This window comes from Leishmania braziliensis, chromosome 15, assembly GCF_000002845.2.
Source record: "Leishmania braziliensis MHOM/BR/75/M2904 complete genome, chromosome 15".
NCBI lineage: Eukaryota > Euglenozoa > Kinetoplastea > Trypanosomatida > Trypanosomatidae > Leishmania > Leishmania braziliensis.
The window spans coordinates 404114-426971 of NC_009307.2; the positions used below are offsets into that span (position 1 = coordinate 404114).

A 22858-nucleotide genomic window follows, 5' to 3' on the forward strand; every position below is an offset into this window, starting at 1 on the left:
GCAAAGAGAGTGATGGAAGACCCTCCACACTCCCCCCACTCTCGCCCTCCCCATGACTTGGTTGCTCACCGAGGCACACTCACGCACAGACAGGAAGAAAATAGATCAAAGTGAAAGAAGTAATGAACGCGTCGTTGCTGTCCTTCAGATTCATTTGTTCAGCATCGGACCCAGTCCCTCGCTTCTTCCGCCGTCCCTGAGCACGTACACGTACAAAGCGCGTAGCGGGTATGGTGGCCTTACTCGGATGCGGTGATTTGCTTCGGCTCGATCACAGTGATCACATCCGGCAGCGGCTCTGACGGGCCGTTGCGGCCAGTCGAGTCACCCGGCAGCATAATCTTAACCTTGACCCCGATGCAGCCGGCGCGCATGTAGCAGTGACGGCAGGCGGAGTCAACGAAGGACTTATGGGCCGTACCGGACTTGATCATGTAGCCATCGCGGAAGGTCATGCTCTTCGCACGCTGGCCCTTGATCTTTCCACCGACAGTGACCTCGCAGCCCTTGGCACCAGACTCCATGACGTAGCGGATGATGCCCATGGCAGCGCGGCGCACCTGCAGGTTGCTCAGGAGCTTGAAGCGGAGGGACTCCACCTGCGCCATCGCCGACAGGCCGCGCACCTCAACGCGCTCAACGTACAACTGGAGCTTGCCCTCCTTGTAGTTGAAGCGCTGCTGGATGCAGGCCGTCAGCTCGCGGATTCGGCGGCCGTTCACACCGAGTACCTCACGGGTCTTCGTCGCCTTGATCACGATTTCCGTGCGGAGCGTCGTGATGTGGTAGGAGACGCCCGAGAAGCCCTCCTCAGCCAGCTCGCGCTTGAGAAACTCGAACAGCTCGGCGTAGAACACGCCGTCGCGGACGATCATGCGCTTCTTGGAGAGTGGGCCCATTTTCTCTAGGGGGAGGGAGATGCTTCACAGAAGAATAAAATGACTTCCCGGCGGTAGCGAGCCAGATGATGTGTCAGCGCAGTAGGGTGCATGTGTGTGTGTGTGTGCGTGCACAGCCACGACAAGCCGGCGGGAGGGAGAGAGAGAGAGGCGGGAGGGTCGGGGGTGGGGCATGAAGAAGATGGTAACGGTAACTCAGTAAAGGCAAATCCTTCGCGATGCACTTTGATCGCCCACGCCACCTTCGTGAAGAGGAAGGGAGAGGTAGAAGGGGGGAGGGGGCCGTACAGCTCCTCCTCCTCCTCCCCATCCCCAGTGCTCGTAGAAACGTGCCAGTCCCCCTTAGTTTGACTTTGCAAAGAACGATCCACAGAGAGAGTGAGGTGACAAACAGTGAAGGGGGGGGGGCAAGAGAGGGCCATGACAGCCGACGGGGAGGGGGGAACTCTAGCTTAAAAAAGAAGCGGGGATTTTCCTTTCCCAACGTGCCCTCTTGCCCTCGCTCAGCCACATCCACACACACACACACATCAGGGGAGGTCAGACACACTACCCTGCCACAGGCACCATCGCCCCGGTGCAAAGCAGCCGTAGGCACACACGTTGCAGCAATGCGCCGACTCAGCCATCGGTGCACCGCCTCTGCCCCAAACACCCCCCCTCGGGGTGACACACACACACACAGGCTCCCCACGCCAGTGGGCAGTGAGGGCCGTGTCGGGGTAGAGTTCAGCACTACATGCATGAGCGCGCCGAGGGCGAAAAATGCAGATCTCTGGTGTGCTGTCTAGAAGATAGCCGGGCCCAGCAAACCCGAGGGCGAGAGGGACAAGAACGCCCTGTATCGCGAATAAGACCGCCGGCGGGGCCATGCAAAGCACCTTTCCGACCTCGTCCCTGCTCAAGGGCGATGCCTCTGCACCCTTGAAGGGGTGACAGCAAGAGCTGACTTGCAGCCTCGGTCTTCTTGTCATTCCTGCGCGCATCCGCATCCGCCTCTGCTGTTGTTTTGGCAGCTGACGTGGTACGAGCTTTACAGCGCACGGCCCTCTCTGTACCAGCTCGATCCGTCACCTCCACCAAGTCATCCGCAGATGGCTTCACGACGGCAATACTACCCGGAGTGCTTACGCCGATAGAGGCAACGCCGCTGCCGCTTTTCGAAGCTGGAGACTCCGCGTCTTCTGAACAGTGAGGGGCCTTTGAGGACGACAACCAATGCGAGTACCGCGTCATCGGTGTCCGAGAAATCGCTGCGCTCATCCTCGTCCAGCCCGACCTCAGCGACGAACCCGTCGCTGAGGTGCTTCAGGCCTGCGCCCTCCATTACACATAGGTAGGAGCGTACGACACACTACAAGAGCGACGTCAGCAGCTTACGTTGCTGCGCTGTGGCGAAGGGTGTGCTCGGCATCAACTCTGTGAAATTGGGGTGCTGTCAACGCTGGACTCGTCTACGCCACTGCGACTGAGGGGAGAGGGGTAAAGGGCAGCGGCGTCCCAAGTGCGCGCGCGCGCGAGAGGAGAGGAGGCGGGGAGGGGGAAGTGGACGTGTGTGTGTGTGTGTGTGTGTGTGCCACGTCTTTGCATGGTGACAAGGAAGGGGCAGAGGATTACCATCTTCGGCAAACATGCACCCTCGCTGATGCGCCACACGCATTGTCAGTCACGATTGCTCGCAGGCGGTGGAGTGGGCGTGCGGCGAGGACGAGCGCTGAGAAGTTGTCCACCCGCACACATGACTGAGGCTTCCCGGACGCAAAGGCGCCCTTCTCTCGCAGACACACACACACACACACAAAAAAAAAAAAAAAACGCACCATCGCCGTCTCTCTTCCTCTGCAAATTGAACGACAGCGCGGGCTGAGATGCGCATTCCGATTCATAGCGATAGTGGGGCTGCGCGCTCATACACGCCCACGCACACACGCATTCAAGCACCGAAAAGGGACAGCAGGAATGCGCAGGCTCGCTAGTGCTTGAGTTCTTCGTCCTCTGGGCAGTACACTTGACACCGCTTTAGCCGCTCGAGAACGGCATCGATGTCGGTGACGTCATTGGCAGCCTTGCCGCGCGACGGGGTGGGCATCACAGAGCTCTCATGCACCTCCGAGAGGGAGGTAGCCCAGCCATGGCGGGGAGGAGTAGCACCAACGTTGGCGACGTCAGCAGCGGCGGACGCCAGCGCACCTGTCGGTGGCGTCGTGAGTGCACCTGAGGTGGAGGTGCTCTGCCAGTGTTGCGTAGTCGGAGGCGGAGCTGACGAGTTTGAGCCTGGCGGTGCGTTGCTCTTGGCTGCAGGTGTGCTTAAGGCCGGTTTGCCAGAGAGCCACCAGCTCCACAAGCCGCCACCCGCTTTCTTTGATGCTGCCTCACTCGCGTCCCGCCAGGCTGCACCGTCTTTTGGGGCCGCCTCGCGGGTGTGCAGCCCTAACTCACTGATGCGCCGTTCTTCCTCTTGCTGACGGCGCTTCGCCTCCTTTGCTGTGGACTTTTCCCGTTCCGACGCTGCCAGCTGCTCCTCGATCGTTGGCTTGTCTTCCATCTTATTTGGGTACCCAGGGTGCCACCGACGCAGTACCACGTCAGGGGAGCAATCGAAGGCATCTTTGCCGAGCCGCTCATTCACCTCGTTGTGCATCTCACACACGTAGCGTGATGCGGTGAGCTTGTCGCGAACGTCTGGAGGGTGGTTGTGCACGTACTCTCGCATGTGGTAAGCACACCAGCTGCACGCGTACACGTGCGCCCACGACTCGATGAAGTTCTTCATCGCTGTCTGTTGCACGGCGGACGGTTTGTACGGGTAGACAGCGGCCGAGGAGTGAAGGATGTTCCACCCTGACACGCCCAGCTCTAGCGGCGTCGGGCACGCACCAGGGATGGTGGTGAGACGCTCGCACCCTTCGCTGTTCGACATAGATGATTCTCACAGAACGAGAGCTGCGCCTGACTATGGCGATGGCCACCACTCGTTAGTGCGTGTGTGTATGTGTGCGCCTTGATGCGCTTTCCGTGGCCTTCGTGATGGTATAAGGAGGGGATAGTTGGGTCGGGGTGGGGGACGGTGATCGGTGACGGGGTAAGGTATGGTTTGCCCATGGCATGCTTTGTTGCCTTTTGGAGAGAGTGGGCGAGCGAGCGAGAGGCTGAAGGTTGACGAGTGCAGACGGAGCAGAGCCTACCCGATTGAAAAGACGAGGAGTGAGCGGGCGGCGGTGGTGGTGATTGGTGGGAGGGGGGAGGGAGAGAGTCGACCGAAAGAGCGACCCCGGAGGCTAACACCTCAGACACATTCAGCGCACAGCGATGTGTCCGCTGTGCGCTCTTCTCGTGCATTAATATATTTTTGTTTGCCTTTGGCTTTTTTCAGCGCCGGGGGGGGGCTGCCGCCACGCTCCCAGTCACGAACAGCCCCCCCACCCGCACCCACACCCACCCTGGGGACCTGATGGATACAAAGTCTCTTCTCAGGCACACTTCTCTCACTGCCACCACGGCTTCGCCCTTAAAAGCTTCCACTCTGCTCATGGAGTTCTTACTGAATCGCCTTCATACGTGCCATGAGCTCCTCAATAGACGCACCGGTTGTTTTGACATACTTGTCTTCATCCGCGACATTGGCGCTGTCTCCCGCAGTGCCGGCGTACGCGTACTCGAGTCCGCTCACGCCCTCCCCTTCTCTTCCCGGCAGGGCGGAGGTGGTCGTACTGCTTGCCTCGCCCGCAGCGGAGGAGCTGCCCACCATCTTACCGTGGACGACGAGTGAGTCCTTGCCTTCAGCCTCCACCGTGATACCCCACTCGGCCGCGCAGGCCTTCGCCCGCGCCCGCGCCGCCTGCTGCTCCTTCTCTGCGCGATCTGCACGGGCCTTGCGTGCGGCATAAAGCGGGTGCGCCGCCTCGCCCATTGCCCGCACCTTCGCCGCGTAGGCGGCCTGTCGCTCCCCGCACAGCGCGTTGCGGCACTCTGGATTTGCCTTCAGCTCGACGCGAGGGAAGTGGTCGCGCATGGCGTCGTAGCCGATGTACTCGGAGACCTCGCCGAAATGCAGGAGGTACTTGAGCGTGTTCTGCGCCAGGAAGCCAGCGACGATGCCCATGGTGGTTGGCAGTGAGGCAGCGCAGACGCCCTCTCGCTTCGCCTCTGACAAGCCGGTGGCGACAACGAGCGGAGGACAGCACTCGTAGCACGGAGTGACGCCGGGCAGCAGCAGCTGAATGTGTCCGCTGACGGCGTTCTCGGCGACGCCACTCTCCATCCACGGCAGCTTGTACGTCAGGCACGCGAGGTTCACGGTGAGACGTGCCTGGAAGTTGTCGACGCAGCACAGCAGGAGATCGATTGGCGAGTTGGGAGAGACGCCGCCCTTTGTCAGTGCGTCCGAGAAGCGTTGCCATTGCTCTGTCGAGGTAATGTTGTAGGCGTGCGGCTCGACGACTGTGTCAGGGTTGATGTCTTTCAGTGTCTCCTTGGCGGCTTCCACTTTCTTCAGCCCCTGTTGCTCGGGGCGGTAGAAGAGACGATTCATGTTCGCCATCTCCACCGTATCGTAGTCGAAGAGAAGGAGCTTGCCAATGCCGCAGCGCGTCAGCATCTCCGCCACGACGGAGCCTACGCCGCCGGCGCCGATGATGGCGACCGCCTTATCGCGAATACTCTCGTAGTCGTCCACGACACCCATCCGTTGCAGTGCCATCAGACGACTGTAGGGGTTGTCGTCGCGCACCTCGGCGCTGAACTTCCTCGGCGCTGGCGAGGAGGAGGATGACATTGTTGTGACGGAGGGGAGGGGGGAAGTGGCGATTGAAGATCGAGGCAAGACTGCGATGGCGACGGCGGCTTGCGTTAGAGCAATACGAAGAAACAAAGAGAGCCAAAGTGACCTACAAAACACTCGCAGGCGTTTGCGTAAGATGGCCGCGCACGCGTGTGGTTTGCTGACGATTTGTGTTGCACTTGTCTCGTAGTGGAGAGGCTGACGGCAGCGGCGGGGTGGTGGTGGTGGATGCAGGGAGGTACGTGTGTACACGCTTCTCTCTCTCTCTCTGTGTGCGGTGCCCAGCGCGACGTACACGAGAGAAAAGGAAGGGAGCACGAAGAGGAGGGCAAAGTAAGATGGCGCAGAACGGAGAGCCCAAGTGGCGGTGCTCAGCTGTGTGTGCGCTGTGCCGCTCAGGGGTGCCTACTCACTCCCCCTGCAAATGTGGCTGGGGTGGTGGGGAGAGGGAGGGGGAGGGCAAAGACAACGACACTACACGAGGATGAGCCCAGCAACGTCCTGCACTGATGCAGTGCGCCCCAATCCGATGAGTCCCAGCCCCCTCGCCGACCGCTACGAGTGCAGCGTGTGTGTGTGTGTGTGCGTCTCTGCATACGTGTGTGCGAGCCATTCAACTTCATGTGTGCAGTCTCACCTGAGAAGAGGCGATCGGGTGGTGGCAGAGAAGCAAGGAGAGGTGTGGGGGGGGGGGGCGGAGCGGCAGGGATTAGCGACACCACTGCCGCCACGCACTCCTTCTCTGCAGCGCCATCGCTTGCCCGTCCGCTCCCCACCCACTCTCAGCGTGCTCATCATCGCCGGGTTAGTTCTGCGTTGGTCCTCACGACATGGAGGCGACACAGCTGGCGAGGAACTCGCGCAACTCAGCATCCTGCGCATCCTCCTCTTCCGTGTCGCCGTCCGCCTCATTCATGGAGGTGTAGGTGCGCACAAACGCGTCAAAGTCAAGCGGGTACATTGTGTTAAGAGCAGTGAAGGTGGTGGTGTGCGAGGACGAGATCGGCTGCGCCGCAGAATGCGCTGTGGCACCTGGCATGGTCACAGTGGAGCACCCCGGCAGCGACGACGCTGTGACGCCCCTTGGGAGGCCAAGAGCTTTGTGGGCCGCGTCACCACCGCCGGTATCAGCACTACGGGTGCTCGGAGTGTCGCCACCGGACATGACCATCACCAACTCCGACGGGGACGCAGTCGGTCGCGGGGTCACGTACGCTGAGTTGACGGTGCTGTTGCTCTCGCGAGACAGGCGCCCCACCATTCCAGCACCTCTGGCGGCGGTATTGGTGCTCGCCAAGCTGGCCTCCACGTGGGACAGCGTGCCGCTGCTCACCAGCATGCCATCGTGCTCCCCGTTCTCCTCCTCTCCGTACCCTGGTGTCGGCGTCGCGGCCACGGCAGCTTGAGCGGCACCGCCGCCCTTCGACGTTCGGTGGTGCATGCTGGTGCGGGGGGAGCTGGCTGCGGAGCTGATGGCGGTTACGATGCTCGTGTCTGCGACACCGACAGGTGCGCCACCGGATCCAGAGGCTCTGCCGGCGCTTGGCGTCGAGTCCAGCGCTGCCACGTACAGAATGAACGAGATGAACGTTGGTGCAGAGGTGGGAGGCGAGTTGCTCGTCACCAACAACGGGCGTCCTGCCGCGCTACCAGTGCAGGATAGGCTCTCGCGCCATTGCCGCACCTCCTCTGGTGTGATGCTCGCGATGATGAGTGGCACACCTTCCTCGCCCGTGAGGAGGTGCAGCTGGACCCCGAGCTGCTCTGCTAGCCACGCAGCATTCTTGAAGGGCTTCACGTCAAACGTTTTGCTTGGCAGCGAAACAAAGTTCACTGTAGCGGTGGCCCATGGTGGGTGATCCGGGACAGACACCGCAAAGTTGCGTTGGGGACGCTGCTGTTGTTGCTGCTGTGGGGTAATGGAGAACGGCGTTGGCGACACCTCTGACGGGCCAACCTCCAGCTCCGTTGCCGCAGCGCCCGTGCTTGCCACCGGTGGTGAGGCAGTGGGTTCGAAGAAGCGGAAGAGTGTGAAGGTACTCTCGAACGCCGTCACCACCGTGGAGCTGCCGTCCGCTGCCCTGGTGCTACCCGAAGGTGCCGCAGCTGAGCCGCTCTCACGACTGCTTGCTGCCGCCGCAGAGGATGACGATGATGACCCCGCCTGCCGTACCGAGCGCAGCTCCAGCCCGCCACTCTCTGGCAGCGTCAACGCACACTGATTCGCACTCGATGGCAGCGAGGCAAGAAGGCTGCCGTATGTGCGGGCGTCTCCACAGACCTCAAAGCGGTAGCGCGACAGGTCCGCGTAGACGCTGGTCGGCTCTCCCTCTGCTAGGCGGAGGAGAAACGTCTTGGTGAGGTTGCGCGCATAGGTGCAGTGCCACCGCACCACGTCCGCGTCCGCGCGACCCTTCCAAAGGTCATGGTCAGCGTCAGAGCTGTCCTTATCCGCGTCGCTCTCCGCCATTGCTGCCGCCGCACTGCCGGAGGACGCTGCGGTGCGGTACTGAAAGTCAAGGCTTTGCACGTTGTTGTGCTGTCGCAGTACTGTCGCGACGAGCGTCTTGGTGAGCAGACACAAGGAAGGGCTGGGGGTATCCACGCTGCTGACGTCTGCATTACCCCCCGCGGCTGCATCCGGAGCCACAAGGCCGCTGCCATGATCAACAGTGCTTCTGTGGGATGGGGGCTCCAGTAGGAAGCGGTCGAAGCAGCGCGCGTGCACCCTCACCGCCATGTAGCCATTGCGGCCCGGCGACACGGCACTGATTTCGATTCCGTCGCTCAGCCCCACAACGTACACGGCCTCACCGAGGCGACTGACGCAGGTGAGAACACTGAGGAGAACACGGATGTTCGGGCCACTCACCGTGAACTGGAGTGACATGCGCTCACAACAGCGCCCGCACAGGGTATTGTTGCTGACCTCAGCCCTTGTGTGTGTGTGTGTGTGTGTGTGTGCGTGTGTGTGTCTCTCTCTCTGAGTATGTATGGATGGGCGTTGAGCTTCTCAACGCTGCTTCTCTCGCTCTTCCACGTTCGTAGTAGTGAGGAAAGGGGGGGGGGAGGGGGCTGCAGTTTCCTGTGAATTTTGAGTTGCTTCGCCAGCTTAGTTGGAGTCTCTGCCGCTGCTGGTGCGCTTGCGTGAAGGGGATGGGACCACTGTGTGGTGAAGTCCTCAACAGGGCTAAAGTGGAATGGCCTTTCCGCGTTTGGTCTCTCTCCACGAGTGCGCGTTTAACCCCCACAGAGAAAGAGGGAGATCTACGCATACAGCAGTGCAGTGCCGCATCGGAGGGTGGGGCGGGCCGGATCGTGTGTGTGTGTGTGTGTGTGTGTGTGTTGAGGTAAGAGCAGAGGCAGAGGGAGAGAAAGGAGAAGCGATGCGTGAAGCAAGAGTGAGGGGGGAAAGCCGACGTAGCAGCGCGCACCGGATGAGCGCCTGTACCTGCGCTCTTCTACGTGCCCCCCTCTTTCCTTTGAAAGCGTCGAGACGCCCACGCGCGTGCAGGTTCGGTGTGTCTCCTCTTGGCGCAATGACGTCTGCGGCGCCTTTCCTTTTTCCATCCCTTTCAGTCAAGAAGACGCACGCCAATGCCGACGAGGGCATCCACGTGTGGGCTCAGCAGAGGCGCAGGTGGATCTTGCAAGGCGCCCAGCAGCCTCTCGTGAGCGTGTGTCTGTGCTCATGCCTGTATAGGGTGTCAGTGAGTGCGTCCATCAGCCTTGGCGGAAAGCAAACGATCACCGAGCAAAACTACACGAAAAAATGGCTCTCCTCCTCCTCCTCCACTGTGCGCAACTACACACCCGCTAAACGTGTGTAGGGAAGATGCGTAAAGGCGCCTCCCTGTCTTTCTCGGTAGGTGCGCGTGTATGTGGAGAGGGGCTACAAGGCGAGAGAGAGAGAGAGAGGGGGGGGGGGAGATCTCTCTGGGTATTTGTGCTGTGCATGTACTCTCTTCCCTTCCTCTCTTTTAGCACCAGTGCGTGCGCGATTACACGCGAGCCTAATTTTTCACAGGAAGAGAGACGACACGAGAGCCCACCCATAGGCGCAGGAGTGCAGAGTAGAAGGCAAGTACGAACGTGTGTCGCCCTTCCCTCCTCCCATGTACACTGGATCGACGGGAGGGAGGAAATCAGAGATGATATCGATATTTCCCTGCCCTGGCGTAACTGAAGGGTAGGAAGTGGTGGAGGCGTAAGCACACGTATATCAGTGTGCGAGAGAAAGGGAGGAGGAGGACCCACGATGCTCCCCACCTTCCCAGCCATCTCTCTGCTACTGACACCGCCAACGTTAGCTGTAATACACTCAAGCACGCGTCTCTGCCCGCTGCACCTCTCCCCGCCCCTTCTTAAGACAACCCCAAACCCGAGCCGAGCTGCAGAAGAGCGACTTTCTAAGATGCGGGAGGAGCGAGAAGGGGTGAGCGAAGTCAGAGGATGTGTGCGTACATCGTACGATGCGGCAAAGACAAATGATAGTACGAGCACGCGACGCCACTACTACTCCTACTGCTACTCCTACTAGTGGTAGTGCGAGCGGAGAGAGGGAACGGCTGTGTAGCCACCGCCTTTCGCATGCCAGCACGCCAGGGCACCGCCACGGGCAGCACAGAATGAAAACCAAGGCGAAACCCCAACAAGATGACGATGACCAAGCGACACCAAAAACATAAGCACAGCCCCCCCCCCCCCCCCCCCCACACACACCACACAGCCCCCCCACATCATCTGCGCTGACATCGTAGCCGGTTACTTGCGACTCGCGCTTTCTTCATCTTCGTCCTTCTCCCTTTTCAGTTCTTGATAGGCTTCATCTCGATTGCTGGTCCAACGCGCTTCGTCGATGGCGACGACAAGCGCTTGATCTCCTTCGATGCCAGGCCAGGGTTGAGGAACTTGGGGCATGTGATGGTGCAGTTGAAGATGTTGTGGCACATGTTCACCAGGCTACCCGTCTCGAACAGGCGCACACGCTCGTCAAAGTCACGGTCGAGGGGCTCGACGAGCCAGCGGTACGACTGCAGAAGCACAGCGGGACCTAAGAAGTGTTCGCGGTTCCACCAGTACTGCGGGCAGGAACCGGTGCAAGAGGCGCAGAGCACACACTCGTACAGCCCCTCGAGGCGCATGCGGTTGCTGGAGTCGACCTTTTCCTTCAGGTACCACCGATTCACCGTATAGTTTGCGTTGGGGGCGCGACGCGTGATGAGGTGCATCGCCGTTTTGCTGTTGTCCTTGGCCGTGTACAGCTGTGGCGCCTTGGTCGTCGAGTTCTTCATGAGGTGGTGATACATGTACAGCGGGCTGCTGTAGTTCACCAGTCGACCGGGGAGAGGTGCGGACGGCATTTCTCTCTCTGTGTGCGCGTGTGTGTCAAGCGTGTGTGTCTTTCGCTTCTTGTGTGACTGGTGGCAGCGGCGCGTGTGTGCGTGTAGAGGGGGGGAGGGGGAGGGGAAGGGGAGGAGAGAGGTCAGTTCAGTGTACTTCATTACAGACATACTTCCTTTGTGTGTGTGTGTCTGTGTGGGTGGGCAGTGGTGTGCGCGCTAGTTGTCGTCTCGACTGGGGCTATCAAGTCCGCCTCCACACTCGCCTCTGGGATCCTAGAAGGCCACAGGGGATTGGCAGGGGGTGGGAGGAGGAGGAGGAGGAGGAGGAGGGAAGAGGGCACCAGCAGCCCCTCCTTCCGGAAAGAAACAAAGAGGGAAAGGCAACACGACGCAAATGCTCCCCTGTGCTAGGTGTGTCTGTTCGGCTTCACAGAGTTGCCTCTTCCCCCCCCCCCCCCGCGCCACCCGGGCCCTTCTGGTGTTGCGGGGGGCGCTTTGCTTGTCCGCTGTGTCTTTGCCGAGTGGTCGAACAGAAATATAACAAACGAGAAACGAAGAAAAACGAGGAAAGGAGTCAGAGAGAGAGAGAGAACGAGGAGGAGGCCGGCGAGACGGCGGGCCACGCCACCAAGTCAGGCACGCCTCTCTTCCTCCTTGAAGCTGCTGCGCGCGCGCGTGTGTGTGTGTGTCTGCATGTGTGCCTACACGCGCAGTAAAACGCGAAACATCGACAAGTGCCCGCCGAGACTCGAAAACCGCGCGCTGGCTCGCCTACGCAAACAAACTTAAACCCACACGTGCGGAGAGAGAGAGAGAGGGAGAGAGGGGGAGTGAGGAGGGGAGGGAGGGAGGGACAGATACCGCTATGTGCACACCTGTCTTACCAGTTCCAGCGGTGCGGCGCATCACCCGGCTTCACTGTGAAGACAGAGCGCAGGTAGCCGGCCTTCTCCTTACCCTGAGCGTCCTTCTTGATGGCCGCGACGAGAGCGGCGTCGATCTTCTTCTGCAGCTGGGCGCGCGCGTCCGACACGACGGTCTTCTTCTCCGCCTTGGAGGTTTTCTTGGCAGCCTTCTCCGCCTTAGCCTTCTGCTTGTCACCCATGAAGTCTCCTTCGCACTTGGTCGGCTTCTCCGCCTTGGGGCGCAGAAACACCTCAGGGGTGATGGACGACGTGTCAACGCTGGAGATATCGACCTTGGTGCTCGTGGCGATCACGTAACGGGAGTCGATGCGGCGGATGGGGACGCCGCTATACTTCATCGGGCCGGACACGACCAGCGGGCCGTTGTGCGGCAGCTGCTTCAGGATCACGGCACGGCGACCGCGAAAGCGGCCGGCGAGGATGATCGCGATGGCGCCAGGGGCACAACTCTTGCGCAGGGTCGTGTACTCGGGGCTCTTGCGCGACACTTTCTTCGCGGCCTTCCTCTTCGCAGCGCACTTGACAGCGGTGGCCATGCTTGGGAGGCTCTCTCTGGGGCGGATGGGAGGGGGGACTATTAGTTTTGTGTGAGTACCTCTCGCTCTGTTGTTCGTGTCGTGCGCATAGATGCATCATCAGTGGAGCGATTAAAGGTGGGGGGGGGGGAGGGAGGAGGAGGAGGGTGGTGCGTGGGCGAGTGAGATGGGCCGAGAAGAGTGAACTTCGAAGATGGACACTCTGGAGAACGTGGAGAACGCATGAATGGCTCCTGCGCGTGTAGCTCTTATAGGCTCACTGGCATCACCACGCGTGTGGGGAGGTCCGAGGCGCGCAAGGGGCGTGTGTGTGGGGAAGATGGAGTACACCCCTCGAGTGTACACCAAACAGGCGTTCCTCCGTAGACCGGCAATGCCGCAGATGCATTTGTCTCTCGCTTGTTGAGTGGCTTGCGACGTTATGTCCTGTGAAAGAGATGAAGGAAAAACACATCACATCAGATCGCATTACATCACACAGACACAAAGGGGGGAGGGGAACGAGTACGACTGTGTCCCACAATAGTGGTATCGACTGCGGCACAGTGCAGTACATGTGATGGTGGTGGTGTGTATGATGTGATGTGATGTGCGATGTGTGGGGAGAGCGAAGAGAGAAAGTACGGCGCACGTTTGCGCGCGACTCGGCAGCCACAGCAATGGCAACTTTGCAGTATAGGGCGAGAGATGCTGAGAGAGAAAATACGAGAAGTGTTGCGGATAAAGGGGAGTTAGCGATGTAGTCGTGGGTCGCAGTTACAATGGTGGTAGCTGTACTTGTGGAATTATCCGCACACACACACACACACACGAAGCGTTCTTCAACTCCGCTCCTCCTCCACACAGACGAGCCGATACACACACGTGCAAATCACCCTGACGAGCGAGAGACACACCCTCGCGCACACCATAGAAAAAGAAGAGAGATGCGACGGAGGAGGATGTGGTGGACGAAGAGGGAGGGAGAGTAAGCCACAGCACATGCCCACACCAAAGCAACGCGCACACGTATACACACACCCACACGAAAGCGAAAAAAGGGTTATCAGCGATCGTACCATGTCCGTGTCCGGGTGGCGATACAAGTAAGCAGAGGACCCGCTCGTGTGCATCACTGCGGACTGTCCGGTACACCCCCGGACAACCAACGTTATCGCAATCCACATGTGCGTGTCAGTGCCGCTTTCCGTTCGTTTCACCAATCCGCGCGCATCACATGGTGGTGGTGGTGCATCGTCGACTGCACCTGAGAGAGGGTCAAGCAAAACGAAAACAAAAAATGAATACGACATACTTCTCTGTACGTGCGTGTGCGTGTGCGTGTGTGTGTGTGGAGAAACAACAGGAAAGTAAAAACTACAACACAGAGAGGGAGAGAGGATGAGGGGGGGGGGCGGGGGAGAGCGAAGCGCCCGGCTCCATAGTCGAGGGAAGAGGGGAGGGAGAAAGGAGGCCACGGCGCGGTCGATGTATCCTCTGGCACGGTGCGGTATCGGAGGAGTCTGGTGGAAAGGGAGAGCCGAGGGGTAGAACCGTACCCCAAACAAGCGTTTGCCCGAGTGCCGTGAGGTCAACGAGGCACAGGACGAAGCTCACAGATCCACGAGGCGAAGAGACGAGGGCTCCTCACACACAGACACGCGACCCAACGAGAAATAGGCTGAGAGAAGAGAAGGAGGGGAGGGGGATGGGAGGAAATGTGTGCGCATTGCCATGAGAGTTTTTATTCCCCAATGCGGCATCTCTCACTCTGCTGCTTCATATCCTTTACGCGAACGGCACAGTGAGGAGGGGAGCAGGTGTGACCCACACACGAGCACAGGCACTCCGACACACGTTTCTGCATATTGTAAGAGAGTCGACGGGAGAAGAAGGGGGAGGGGGCAGGAGAGAGAGACAGCCTGGTAGGAAAGCAAAGAGGCGCGAAAAGCACTACATCGAGGAGCAGAGGCCGTGGCGTTCGGGGTGTTGGTGGTGGCCGTCCACGGAAAAGTGCCCAGAGAGAGGGAGAGAGAGAGAGAGGATGTCAACAAAGGCGAGCCTGGCACAGTCTGGGAAGCAAACAAGACGCTGAGCGCCGCACAGGAGTGTCGCAGAGAGGGAGAGACTTCGCGGTGGCGGCGGGCGTGGGTGAGAAAGGGGATTGGGGTGCCTACATGGGTGGAGGAGGGCCGCTTTCTCACCCTTCATATTACCACCACCAGGATTACTAAACCGCAGCAGCAGCAGCAGCAGCAGCACACACACACACACACACACACACAGAGGTGCCAGCATCCCTGGGCGTATGCGCGTACTTACCTGTGTGAAAGCAACAACGTCATAGATGGTGAGTTTGCGGGGGAGAGAAGTGGGTTGGCTGCGTGCGACGTGCTCAGCAAGTTTACTCGTGTGTGTGTGTGTGTGTGTGTGTGTGTGTGTGCTGCTCTTCCCCAAGTTAACGCTGCCAAGAAGCGGACCATGACCTTTCCTAAAGCTGAGACTGGTGACCAGCATGTGAGTCGCATTTCAGCTATTCTTTACCTTCCTCCCCTTTGTTTGGTCCCGTTTCCCCGCCATCTGCTGCTCGCGCAATCCGCCCTTCATGCGGTGCACGCCTCCCCCTCCCCCAACACTGTTCTGAAGCGGGACTGAAGGGAGGGGGAGCGGGGGAAGAGGAGAGGTTGCCGTAGACTGCCTGTGTGTGTGTATGTGCCCATCGGTGCTTTGAGGGAGGCTGGAAAGGCTGGCAGTGGAATAAGCTGACGGGATGCCTCATCATTAGCCCCCCCTCTACTTGACCCACTTTGCCACGTTGGTGTAGACCTCAGTCATGTAGCGGAAGAAGTCGAACTCGTTGCTGTCCACACCAGTCTGGTAGACGTAGCGAGAGGCCAGCCACATAGCGCAGATCGCGTGCTGGTAGTTCTTCGGCACGCGCTTTAGCATCACATCCACCGGCACCACCTCTTTCAGAGTCTTTGGCGCGTATTGTGCCATCACATAGCGGACCAGGTCGTCGTTCTGGAAGATGTCGCTGCTCAGGATGTTGGAGCGGATCTGCACGTTCTTCTTGCTCAGCGCATCAGCGATAAGTGTCTTGGACTGGTGCGGGTCCTTCTCCCACTCGCGCCAGATGGCGTTGAACTCGAGCTTCGCGTTCTCCTCAATCCGGTCGAGGATCTCTTGCACATACTTCTTGTAAAAATCCGGTGCATCCGCTGCGCTTTTGGCGGACATGTACTTGGCATGCTCCTCGTCCGAGAGACAGAGCCCGGCAAACACCTCCAGCGAGGAGGATGTCACGCCACCCTTGTTCGCGGAGGCATCTTTGATGAGCGTGACGCCGCACTTCTCGAGCGCCAGACGGGCGTCCTGCGAGATGAACAGGTTGGCACCTTCTACAATTATCTTAAACTTGAGCTGCTCTGGCGACAGGTTCGTGTACTTGTCGCTCATCATGGACTCACCGTCCGCGTCCGGGACCTTGAGGAACCTGCCAACGTTTTCGAGTGTCACGCTGTGCGGGCGGCCGCCGCACGGCACGAAGACGTCCGCGTCGGAGTACTTGAGGAAGTGGAACTCATCACGCAGGCGAGCGCCGTCCCCGATGAGAGTGCCGTCGGGCAGCCTCACATTGCGGTCCTCCGTCAGCACCAGGAATCCCTCCGGCGACAGCTTGCTCCGGTCGAACTCGCGCAGCGGCAGACGGTGGCGGGCGAGGCGGGAAAGCTCCTTGCGGTTGATACCCGTCGGGTCATGGAGCGAGGCCGAGATATCCACCATGCCGATCATCTTCTCCTTGCTGTGCAGCACTTCGTTCGAGCCAAGGTCGCCATCCGGGCCGCCGGTCTGGAACTTGCGCATCTCCGACTCCTTGAGCCCGAGCTTCTCGTAGATGGATGTTACGTAGGCTCGCACGCTGTGCGTTGTCATGCCGTACACGTCGTGCGGGATGCCGCCCAGCTCGGGGTCCTTGCCCGTCGTGAAGGACTTCCACGCCTTGTAGCCACGCCCCTTGCTGTAGAGCGCGCCAGCGGCCGGGAAGGTGCCGGCGGTGTTCTCATCCGGGCCGAGGAAGATGATCTCCTCCGACTTGAGGCTGTCCACGACGCCCTTTTCGCCAGGGATGATTAGGTCGAGCATGGCATCGACGTACTGGAGGAAGATGTGCTGGCAGCGAACCTCATCGAACTTGTTCAGGTAACGGCTGGAGACGAGAATGGTCCCCTTGCTGCCACCTTCCGGGATGTCTTTGTTTTTCAGCAGCTGTGTGTGGGCGAGGTTGTAGTTCTCCTGGAAGACGGAGCGCTTGTTCTTGCGGTAGTCGCGCTCCTTGCAGATGATCATGCGCACACCGCCGCGCGCGATGTCGGTGAAGCGGATGTGGAAGCCACGCCACTGCCCGCCAGCGAAGAGGAACACGCCGTGCGGCACACGCGGGAACTCGAGCTCCTTTAGAAACGTCGGGTCCAGCCGGAAGGCGAGTGCAGCCTTCTCCGTCTTACAGAAGTTATGCTTGATGATCACCTCGTTGAACTTGAGGAAGCTCATGAAGAGGGTGCGGTCGTACTCTGGACGGTCATCCTCGCGTAGGCGGTGTGTAATCTTCTCAGCAATGGCAGCGCGGCGCTCGGGCGTGGAGCCAAGCCTGAAGTCGTCGTAGATGAGCTTCACAAACTCCGGGTAGAGGGCGATGACGGAGCCGGTGTAGCGCTCCGACATGACCTCCTGCGTCAGAGAGCCGCGCAGGTTGTTCAGCCGGTTCACGCCATTCGGCTCCTTCGCCAGGATCGTCTTGAGGTGACGGTAGTCGTCTGTCGTCGGGCTTGGAGTGAAGTACATGGCAAAGATGACGGCTGCGTCAATAAACACGGTCTCCTCGCATGACAGCGCGCCGGCTTCGTGCAGGCACGTGAGGGCTTTGAAGGGGCGGTTCGGCAGAAGTCCAACCAGCGAGGCACGCTCCTCTATCTGCTCAGCCGTCGCGCCCTGGATCTCAAACCCATACACCTGCACCCCGTTCGAGAAGCTGTAGGAAACACTCGTCATGACCTCAGCCCCGGCGATCTCCTGAAAGATGGACAGCAGCGAGGCGACATAGTTCGTGCGCTCGACCATGGTGGCCATCGTGAAGGACACGTGGCCCTTCTCGACCTCCTCAACGTGGAAGAGCGGGAACACAGAGCTGAGCTGGCGGCGTAGCAGGCCACGGATAATTTCCTTCTGCTCCCCTGTCAGCTGCCTAAATGCCGTCTGCGTCGGCAGTGCTGGATTTTTGGGGTTGACGTGCTCCTCCTCGCCCCAGTTCTCGATGAAGGCCTCGGTGGAGGCGGTGTAGATGGCAAACTTACGGTCTTCGCTGACGTAGTGGTGTGTGTTACTGCCGAGGTTGGGATCTTCGTTGAGGGACACAAACTGCGCCATCTTGCGCAGCATGCGCAGCTTCTTCTGAGGCTCATTGTAGCAGATATAGAAGGCGGTGCGTTGGTTCTCGTGAACGTACTCGAAGGAGTCACCCATGCGGAAGCGCGCCTCCGCCGTCAGCAGGCCCTGCACGTGGTCAATCATCTCCGCCTGCGAGAAGTTGCGTGTGTAGCTCGACTTCTCGAGTCCGCTCACAAAGGTGTTTGTGAGCGACTCGACAATCTTTTTGTCGAAGACAGCCTTCGTCGTCACAGCCTTGATGATGGCATCCCGGTCCACCAGCGGCAGCGCGGTTGCCGAGGAGGCAAAGCGGCACGGGTTAGCGAGCGAGGGAGCACCGAGCAGTGCTACAGCGGTGATGGCGTGGCTAGTCGGGAGGACGCGGCCACGGAGGCTGGCCATGGCCTGGGACACAGTGTGGCGCATCATCTTGCTTCGGTTGATTTCAAACGTTGTGTTGTTCCGAGAGGCAGTCTGATGCTGAAGGAAGAAAAGAAAGCGCGAGATGTACTACGTGGGCAAACACCAACTTCGAGAGAGAAAAGCGTCCGGGGAGGGGAGAGAGATGTGAGGGCGTGGGTGTGAGGGTGTGTGTGTGTGTGTGAGGGAGGGGAGGGAGGGAAAGGCTACAAAGTCGATCGTTTTGTATGTTAGTTAGGTAGTTGCTCTAGTGGAGAAGACACGCAGACACACGCACACACACACACACATACACACGCAGAGAGAGAGAGAGGGAGGGAGTCACTTGATCACGCCGACAAGAGGACAAGGCAAATACATGAACGAGAAAAAACTGATGCGAAGAAGTTTGAACGCAGAGACGGGGGAGGGTTTCGAGCAGAAGAAAGGCAAGTGCAATGTGTGTGTGTTCGTGGGTAGGGAGAGGGAGGGGGGAGGGAGGGAGCTGTGAAATGTCGATGACGGCAACGCCAAATGATGTTTTTGCTGATGGATCGCTTGACTTGTGTTTGCTTTCTCGTTCTCTCTGCGTGTTGGGGGAGGGGAGAGACTCTGGCGGGGGCTTGGAGAGAGCGAGAAAGACACCAAACAAGAACAGCAGAAACAACGAACACAAGGTGAGGTGGAGGACTGAGACAGACAGACCGACCGACCGAGAGAGACCGACACGGGGCGAACACACACGAGGAGAAAGGAAAACAAGAACGAGAAGCGACGACGACAATGCCCAGACGCGCGAAGACTCACCGAAGTAAACCGAAACAGAAAGCGAAGCAGACGAACGGGCAGGGAGAGAGGGAGAGCCGAAAGAGAGAAGAGGAATGGACAAGCGACTGCTAAAGCGTGTTTTCCTGCTTACCAGTGAGGTGCTCTTTTCGGATGCGCTTTTCTTTTATAAAGAGAGTGAGAGAGAGGGGGGTGGAGTGGAGTGGAGTGGGGGGAGGGAGGGAGGGAGGGAGGGAGGGAGGGCAGCACGCCGTAAAACAACACCCGCACACACACACACACACACCCGCACTACTTCTGCGTTTTCCGTCGTTTTTTTTTTTTTATCTCTTCTTTGCTCTGGTGAAGTTTTTGCTATTAATTTCACAGGCCGACGTGCATGCGCTAATGCGCCTGTGCGCGACAAGGTGTAGGTGCTCGATGCAGTTGTGCTCGTCGCCTTCTCGCCCCCTTTTTTTTTTCGCTGGAAGCCCGTCCTTTTTGATCACGTACGCGTTCTCCGCTTTCTTTTCAGCTGTTTCTTCGCCTGACGGCCATTCAACGCTTTCAAGTCGAGGCGCGTGCGTCGCTCGCTCGCTCGCTCGCTCTCTCTCTCTCTTGCTGTGAGTGAGTGAGTGAGCTGATTTCCTTTTCTGCTTCGTTCTGCTTTTTGCCGTTTTACCGTTTCCGGGCACTCGCACGAGACTTGCCAGTGCGAGTGGGTGGGCCAACAGAAGAAGAAGAGGAGCGATGGGGATTGAGTGGGCTTGGCAGCGCTTGTGTCGCTAATCAAAGAGGGTGCACGGGAGAACAGTCGCACCGAAGCACCGCACTGAAAAGAGCCACGCTGCACAAGAGACGCGAGAGAATACTGAGGTGCAGAGCAAAGGAGAGAAAATACAGGGAGCGAGAGAGGGAGAGCGAGGGAGAAAAGAAAGCTTAACTGCTACACGGACACACAAGGTGAGGCGGGTGTGGTGGTGGTGGTGACACGAGTGGAGCGGAAGTGCGCCGGCGAGTAGAGAGGGTAGAGGGAAGAGAGCGAAGAACGGAGGAGAGGGCAGTGATGAGCAGTCTAGTGGAGGCGCACACATCTGTCACGATGTGGTGGGTGGGAGAGAGAGAGAGAGAGGGGGGGGGCATTAGACCCAAAGACGCGCACAAACACACAACCATACGTCGGTGGAGGGTGCCGTGCGTGTGTGTGTGTGCGTGTGTGTGGGAGAGTGAGGGGGGGGACGAGCAGCAGCGCCGTCTCTGTGTCTTTTGATTTTCGTTTCTTCTCTCTGTGCTTGTGTGGGGTTTGCGCCGTCTTTACTTTCCCATCTTTAAAGCCGTGGCGTCACCACGGTAAGAAGAGGTTCCAAGTTAATCGTAGCCGCCGCCACATCTTGGCTGTGCACCCCCCTTTGCATGTGCGTGGAGGTGCGCCAGCAGTGGAAGATGCGGTAGAGAAGGCGCGGAGGAAATGAAAGGAACGGCATTGAGGAGGGTTGCAAGCGCTGATAAAGCCGCATTCAATGGCATATCACTGCGGTGAGATCGACCCAAAAGTCGAGTTACGCTGATCTCTACTGCCCTCTGCAGTCGCCATCTGCACACCGATCCCTCCCCTCTTTGTTTTCCTTAGTGGAGTTGGCAGCCGGTGTGAAAAAGAGACGGCTGAGCGCGGCCACACCTCTCAACTCTCCGTTGCGCGGCCTTCTCCTCTACACTCTTCCTCAGTGAAGGGGAGAGGGCCCAGGGTGTTAATGGCACTACCCGAAACAGCGAGTGCGCACAACGTCCGCGAAGAACAGCAACAGTAGCCAAACAGCCGGGCAGCACAAACCCACACCCACACAGAGACGCACTAGCGCAGGCTCACGACTTGCGGTTTATCACCATCAACAGCGCATTCGCGAGTGCGTCGCGCGCGGGCGAGTGGTGCAGCTTGTGCAGTGACTCGATCCCGAGCCGGCAGTGCTCGTCCGCGCGTTGTATTGCCTCGGCCACCGCACCTTCCTTTTCCATTGCCTCCAGACAGTACTCGACATCACCCAGCTCGCTAAAGCGGCGTCGCACCATCTTATCCACCTTCGCGTTGCGCTGCGCCACGAGGAGCACCGGTATCGTCGCGATGCCTTCCTTCATGTCGGCCAACTTCGGCTTTCCCATCGTCTTCTCGTCGCCGGTGATGTCTAGGCAGTCGTCGAGGATTTGAAAGGCAATGCCAAGGTGCCTGCCAAAGTCGAATGCCGTCTGTTCCAGCGCCTCATTACCCGGGTCCACCAGCACCGCTGTGGAAGCGAGCGAGTTGGAGATGAGGGACGCCGTCTTGCAGAAGCTCTTCTGCTCGTAGCGAGGGATGTCGAAGCAGCCATCCATCTGAAGGAGCTCCCCGGACATCAACTCCTCCAGCGCTGTCGTCATGAGAATAACGATGCGCGGCACTTGCAGTGTTGCAATATAGAAGGATGCGCGGGCCAGAATGTAATCACCGGCGAGCACCGCACGCTTCGTGTCGTAGACCTTGTGTAAGGCAGGACGTCCACGGCGCATGTCGCTGCTGTCGATGACGTCGTCGTGCACAAGCGAGGCTGTGTGGATGAGTTCGGTGACCTCCGCTAGCCGTAGGAAGGGCAGAATGGTGCCTGGCGTCACCTCGTCCAGCGATCCGATCGGCTCCTCGAGCAGACGCGCACTCACGTCGAGCGGCAGCATTGCATGCGCCATGAGAGCCACCAGCGCCGGACGCATCAGCTTGCCGCCCGCAGCCAGCGCATACTTGCCGGCATGATCCAGCACTTCGTTGTTTGTGTTCGCCACGAGCGACTGAATGTGCTCCCTGACAGCGGTTATCTCGCGATGCACTAGGGCAAAGGGGCGGCCCTCCGACGTGAGCGCCTTGCTACCCTGCGTCTGCGCGGCTGTGCATAGCCACCCAAGAGAACGATGCAGCATTTCTTTGCCTTTCTTCTCTTGCTCGGCTTGGAGGTCTGAGTCTCGTGTGTGTGTGACGACGTGTGTGTTTGTGTGTGTGTGTTGAGCCCAGCCCGGCGGCGAAGATGTGCTGTGAAACGACAGCGTTTGCAGTCTACTCAAAAAAATCTAAGCGCGCACGCAGAGAGGGAGAGGGGCCGAGTAAGTCAAGGAGAAGATGAATGGCGACAGTGATGATGGTGGCGGTACCATCTAAGAACAAGAAAACCAACAAGTAAATAACTGTGTGCGTGCGTGCGTGCGTGTGTGTGTGTGAGGAGATGGGCGCAGTCTTGTCGACGGCTGAGCTTCTCTTGAAGACGGTTACTATCTCTCTAATTATGCATGCATACACGCAACTATAATACTTAAGGCTGGTGAAGGTAGTAATCGGAAGGTGGGGTGATAGGAAGAGAGAGGGAACGAGGAAGGTGTGTGTGTGTGTGTGAGCAGAGGTGTCGCGTAATGGCAGGCTGTGCTGTTGGGTAGGGAGCAAGAGACACTAACCGTAGTAGAAGCGGCTTGTAGACGATGAGCAATCGACGCCCACACACACACACACACGCGCAGACATGCAGCCGCCAAAAGGTCCACACGATGAACCAAATCGAATATTACGTACGCCAACCGCGAAGCGAGAAAAGGACGCGCACGTGGCAGCAGCAGCAGCACCTGCAGGAGGCTGAGGTGTCATGTTGTGTCGTCAAAGCACTCATCACGCAGGCAGACGGAGAGGGAGAGGGAGGGAGCGGTAGACGCCGTCAAGGGAAAAGGCACGGTTGTGTGCGAAAGAAAGGCCAAGAAGGATGTAGAGGAGGCGGGACGGTAGGGGGGGAGGGGC

At 59.1% G+C, this 22858-nt stretch overlaps 8 protein-coding genes across 8 annotated transcripts; all 8 read right to left on the reverse strand.

Moving 5' to 3' along the window:
* Window positions 1–239: 239 nt before the first annotated feature.
* Window positions 240–899, reverse strand: LBRM_15_0990 (putative 40S ribosomal protein S3; the record flags this gene model as incomplete). Its single annotated transcript, XM_001563497.1, has 1 exon — window positions 240–899. The coding sequence occupies one exon, from the start codon at window positions 897–899 to the stop codon at window positions 240–242; it is 660 nt and encodes a 219-aa protein (XP_001563547.1).
* Window positions 900–2871: 1972 nt separating this feature from the next.
* Window positions 2872–3819, reverse strand: LBRM_15_1000 (putative 2Fe-2S iron-sulfur cluster binding domain containing protein; the record flags this gene model as incomplete). Its single annotated transcript, XM_001563498.1, has 1 exon — window positions 2872–3819. One exon carries the CDS (start codon window positions 3817–3819, stop codon window positions 2872–2874), a length of 948 nt encoding a protein of 315 aa, XP_001563548.1.
* A 618-nt stretch (window positions 3820–4437) lies between these two features.
* On the reverse strand, window positions 4438–5673 carry LBRM_15_1010 (putative NAD/FAD dependent dehydrogenase; the record flags this gene model as incomplete). Its single annotated transcript, XM_001563499.2, has 1 exon — window positions 4438–5673. The coding sequence occupies one exon, from the start codon at window positions 5671–5673 to the stop codon at window positions 4438–4440; it is 1236 nt and encodes a 411-aa protein (XP_001563549.1).
* Window positions 5674–6502: 829 nt separating this feature from the next.
* LBRM_15_1020 (conserved hypothetical protein) lies at window positions 6503–8569 on the reverse strand (the record flags this gene model as incomplete). Its single annotated transcript, XM_001563500.2, has 1 exon — window positions 6503–8569. One exon carries the CDS (start codon window positions 8567–8569, stop codon window positions 6503–6505), a length of 2067 nt encoding a protein of 688 aa, XP_001563550.2.
* Window positions 8570–10487: 1918 nt separating this feature from the next.
* Window positions 10488–11042, reverse strand: LBRM_15_1030 (putative succinate dehydrogenase; the record flags this gene model as incomplete). The annotated part of the gene is made up of 1 exon (XM_001563501.1): window positions 10488–11042. One exon carries the CDS (start codon window positions 11040–11042, stop codon window positions 10488–10490), a length of 555 nt encoding a protein of 184 aa, XP_001563551.1.
* An 862-nt stretch (window positions 11043–11904) lies between these two features.
* Window positions 11905–12486, reverse strand: LBRM_15_1040 (putative 60S ribosomal protein L6; the record flags this gene model as incomplete). Its single annotated transcript, XM_001563502.1, has 1 exon — window positions 11905–12486. The coding sequence occupies one exon, from the start codon at window positions 12484–12486 to the stop codon at window positions 11905–11907; it is 582 nt and encodes a 193-aa protein (XP_001563552.1).
* A 2772-nt stretch (window positions 12487–15258) lies between these two features.
* On the reverse strand, window positions 15259–18321 carry GDH (glutamate dehydrogenase; the record flags this gene model as incomplete). Its single annotated transcript, XM_001563503.1, has 1 exon — window positions 15259–18321. One exon carries the CDS (start codon window positions 18319–18321, stop codon window positions 15259–15261), a length of 3063 nt encoding a protein of 1020 aa, XP_001563553.1.
* Window positions 18322–20919: 2598 nt separating this feature from the next.
* Window positions 20920–21999, reverse strand: LBRM_15_1060 (putative solanesyl-diphosphate synthase; the record flags this gene model as incomplete). Its single annotated transcript, XM_001563504.1, has 1 exon — window positions 20920–21999. One exon carries the CDS (start codon window positions 21997–21999, stop codon window positions 20920–20922), a length of 1080 nt encoding a protein of 359 aa, XP_001563554.1.
* Between the last annotated feature and the right edge of the window lie 859 nt (window positions 22000–22858).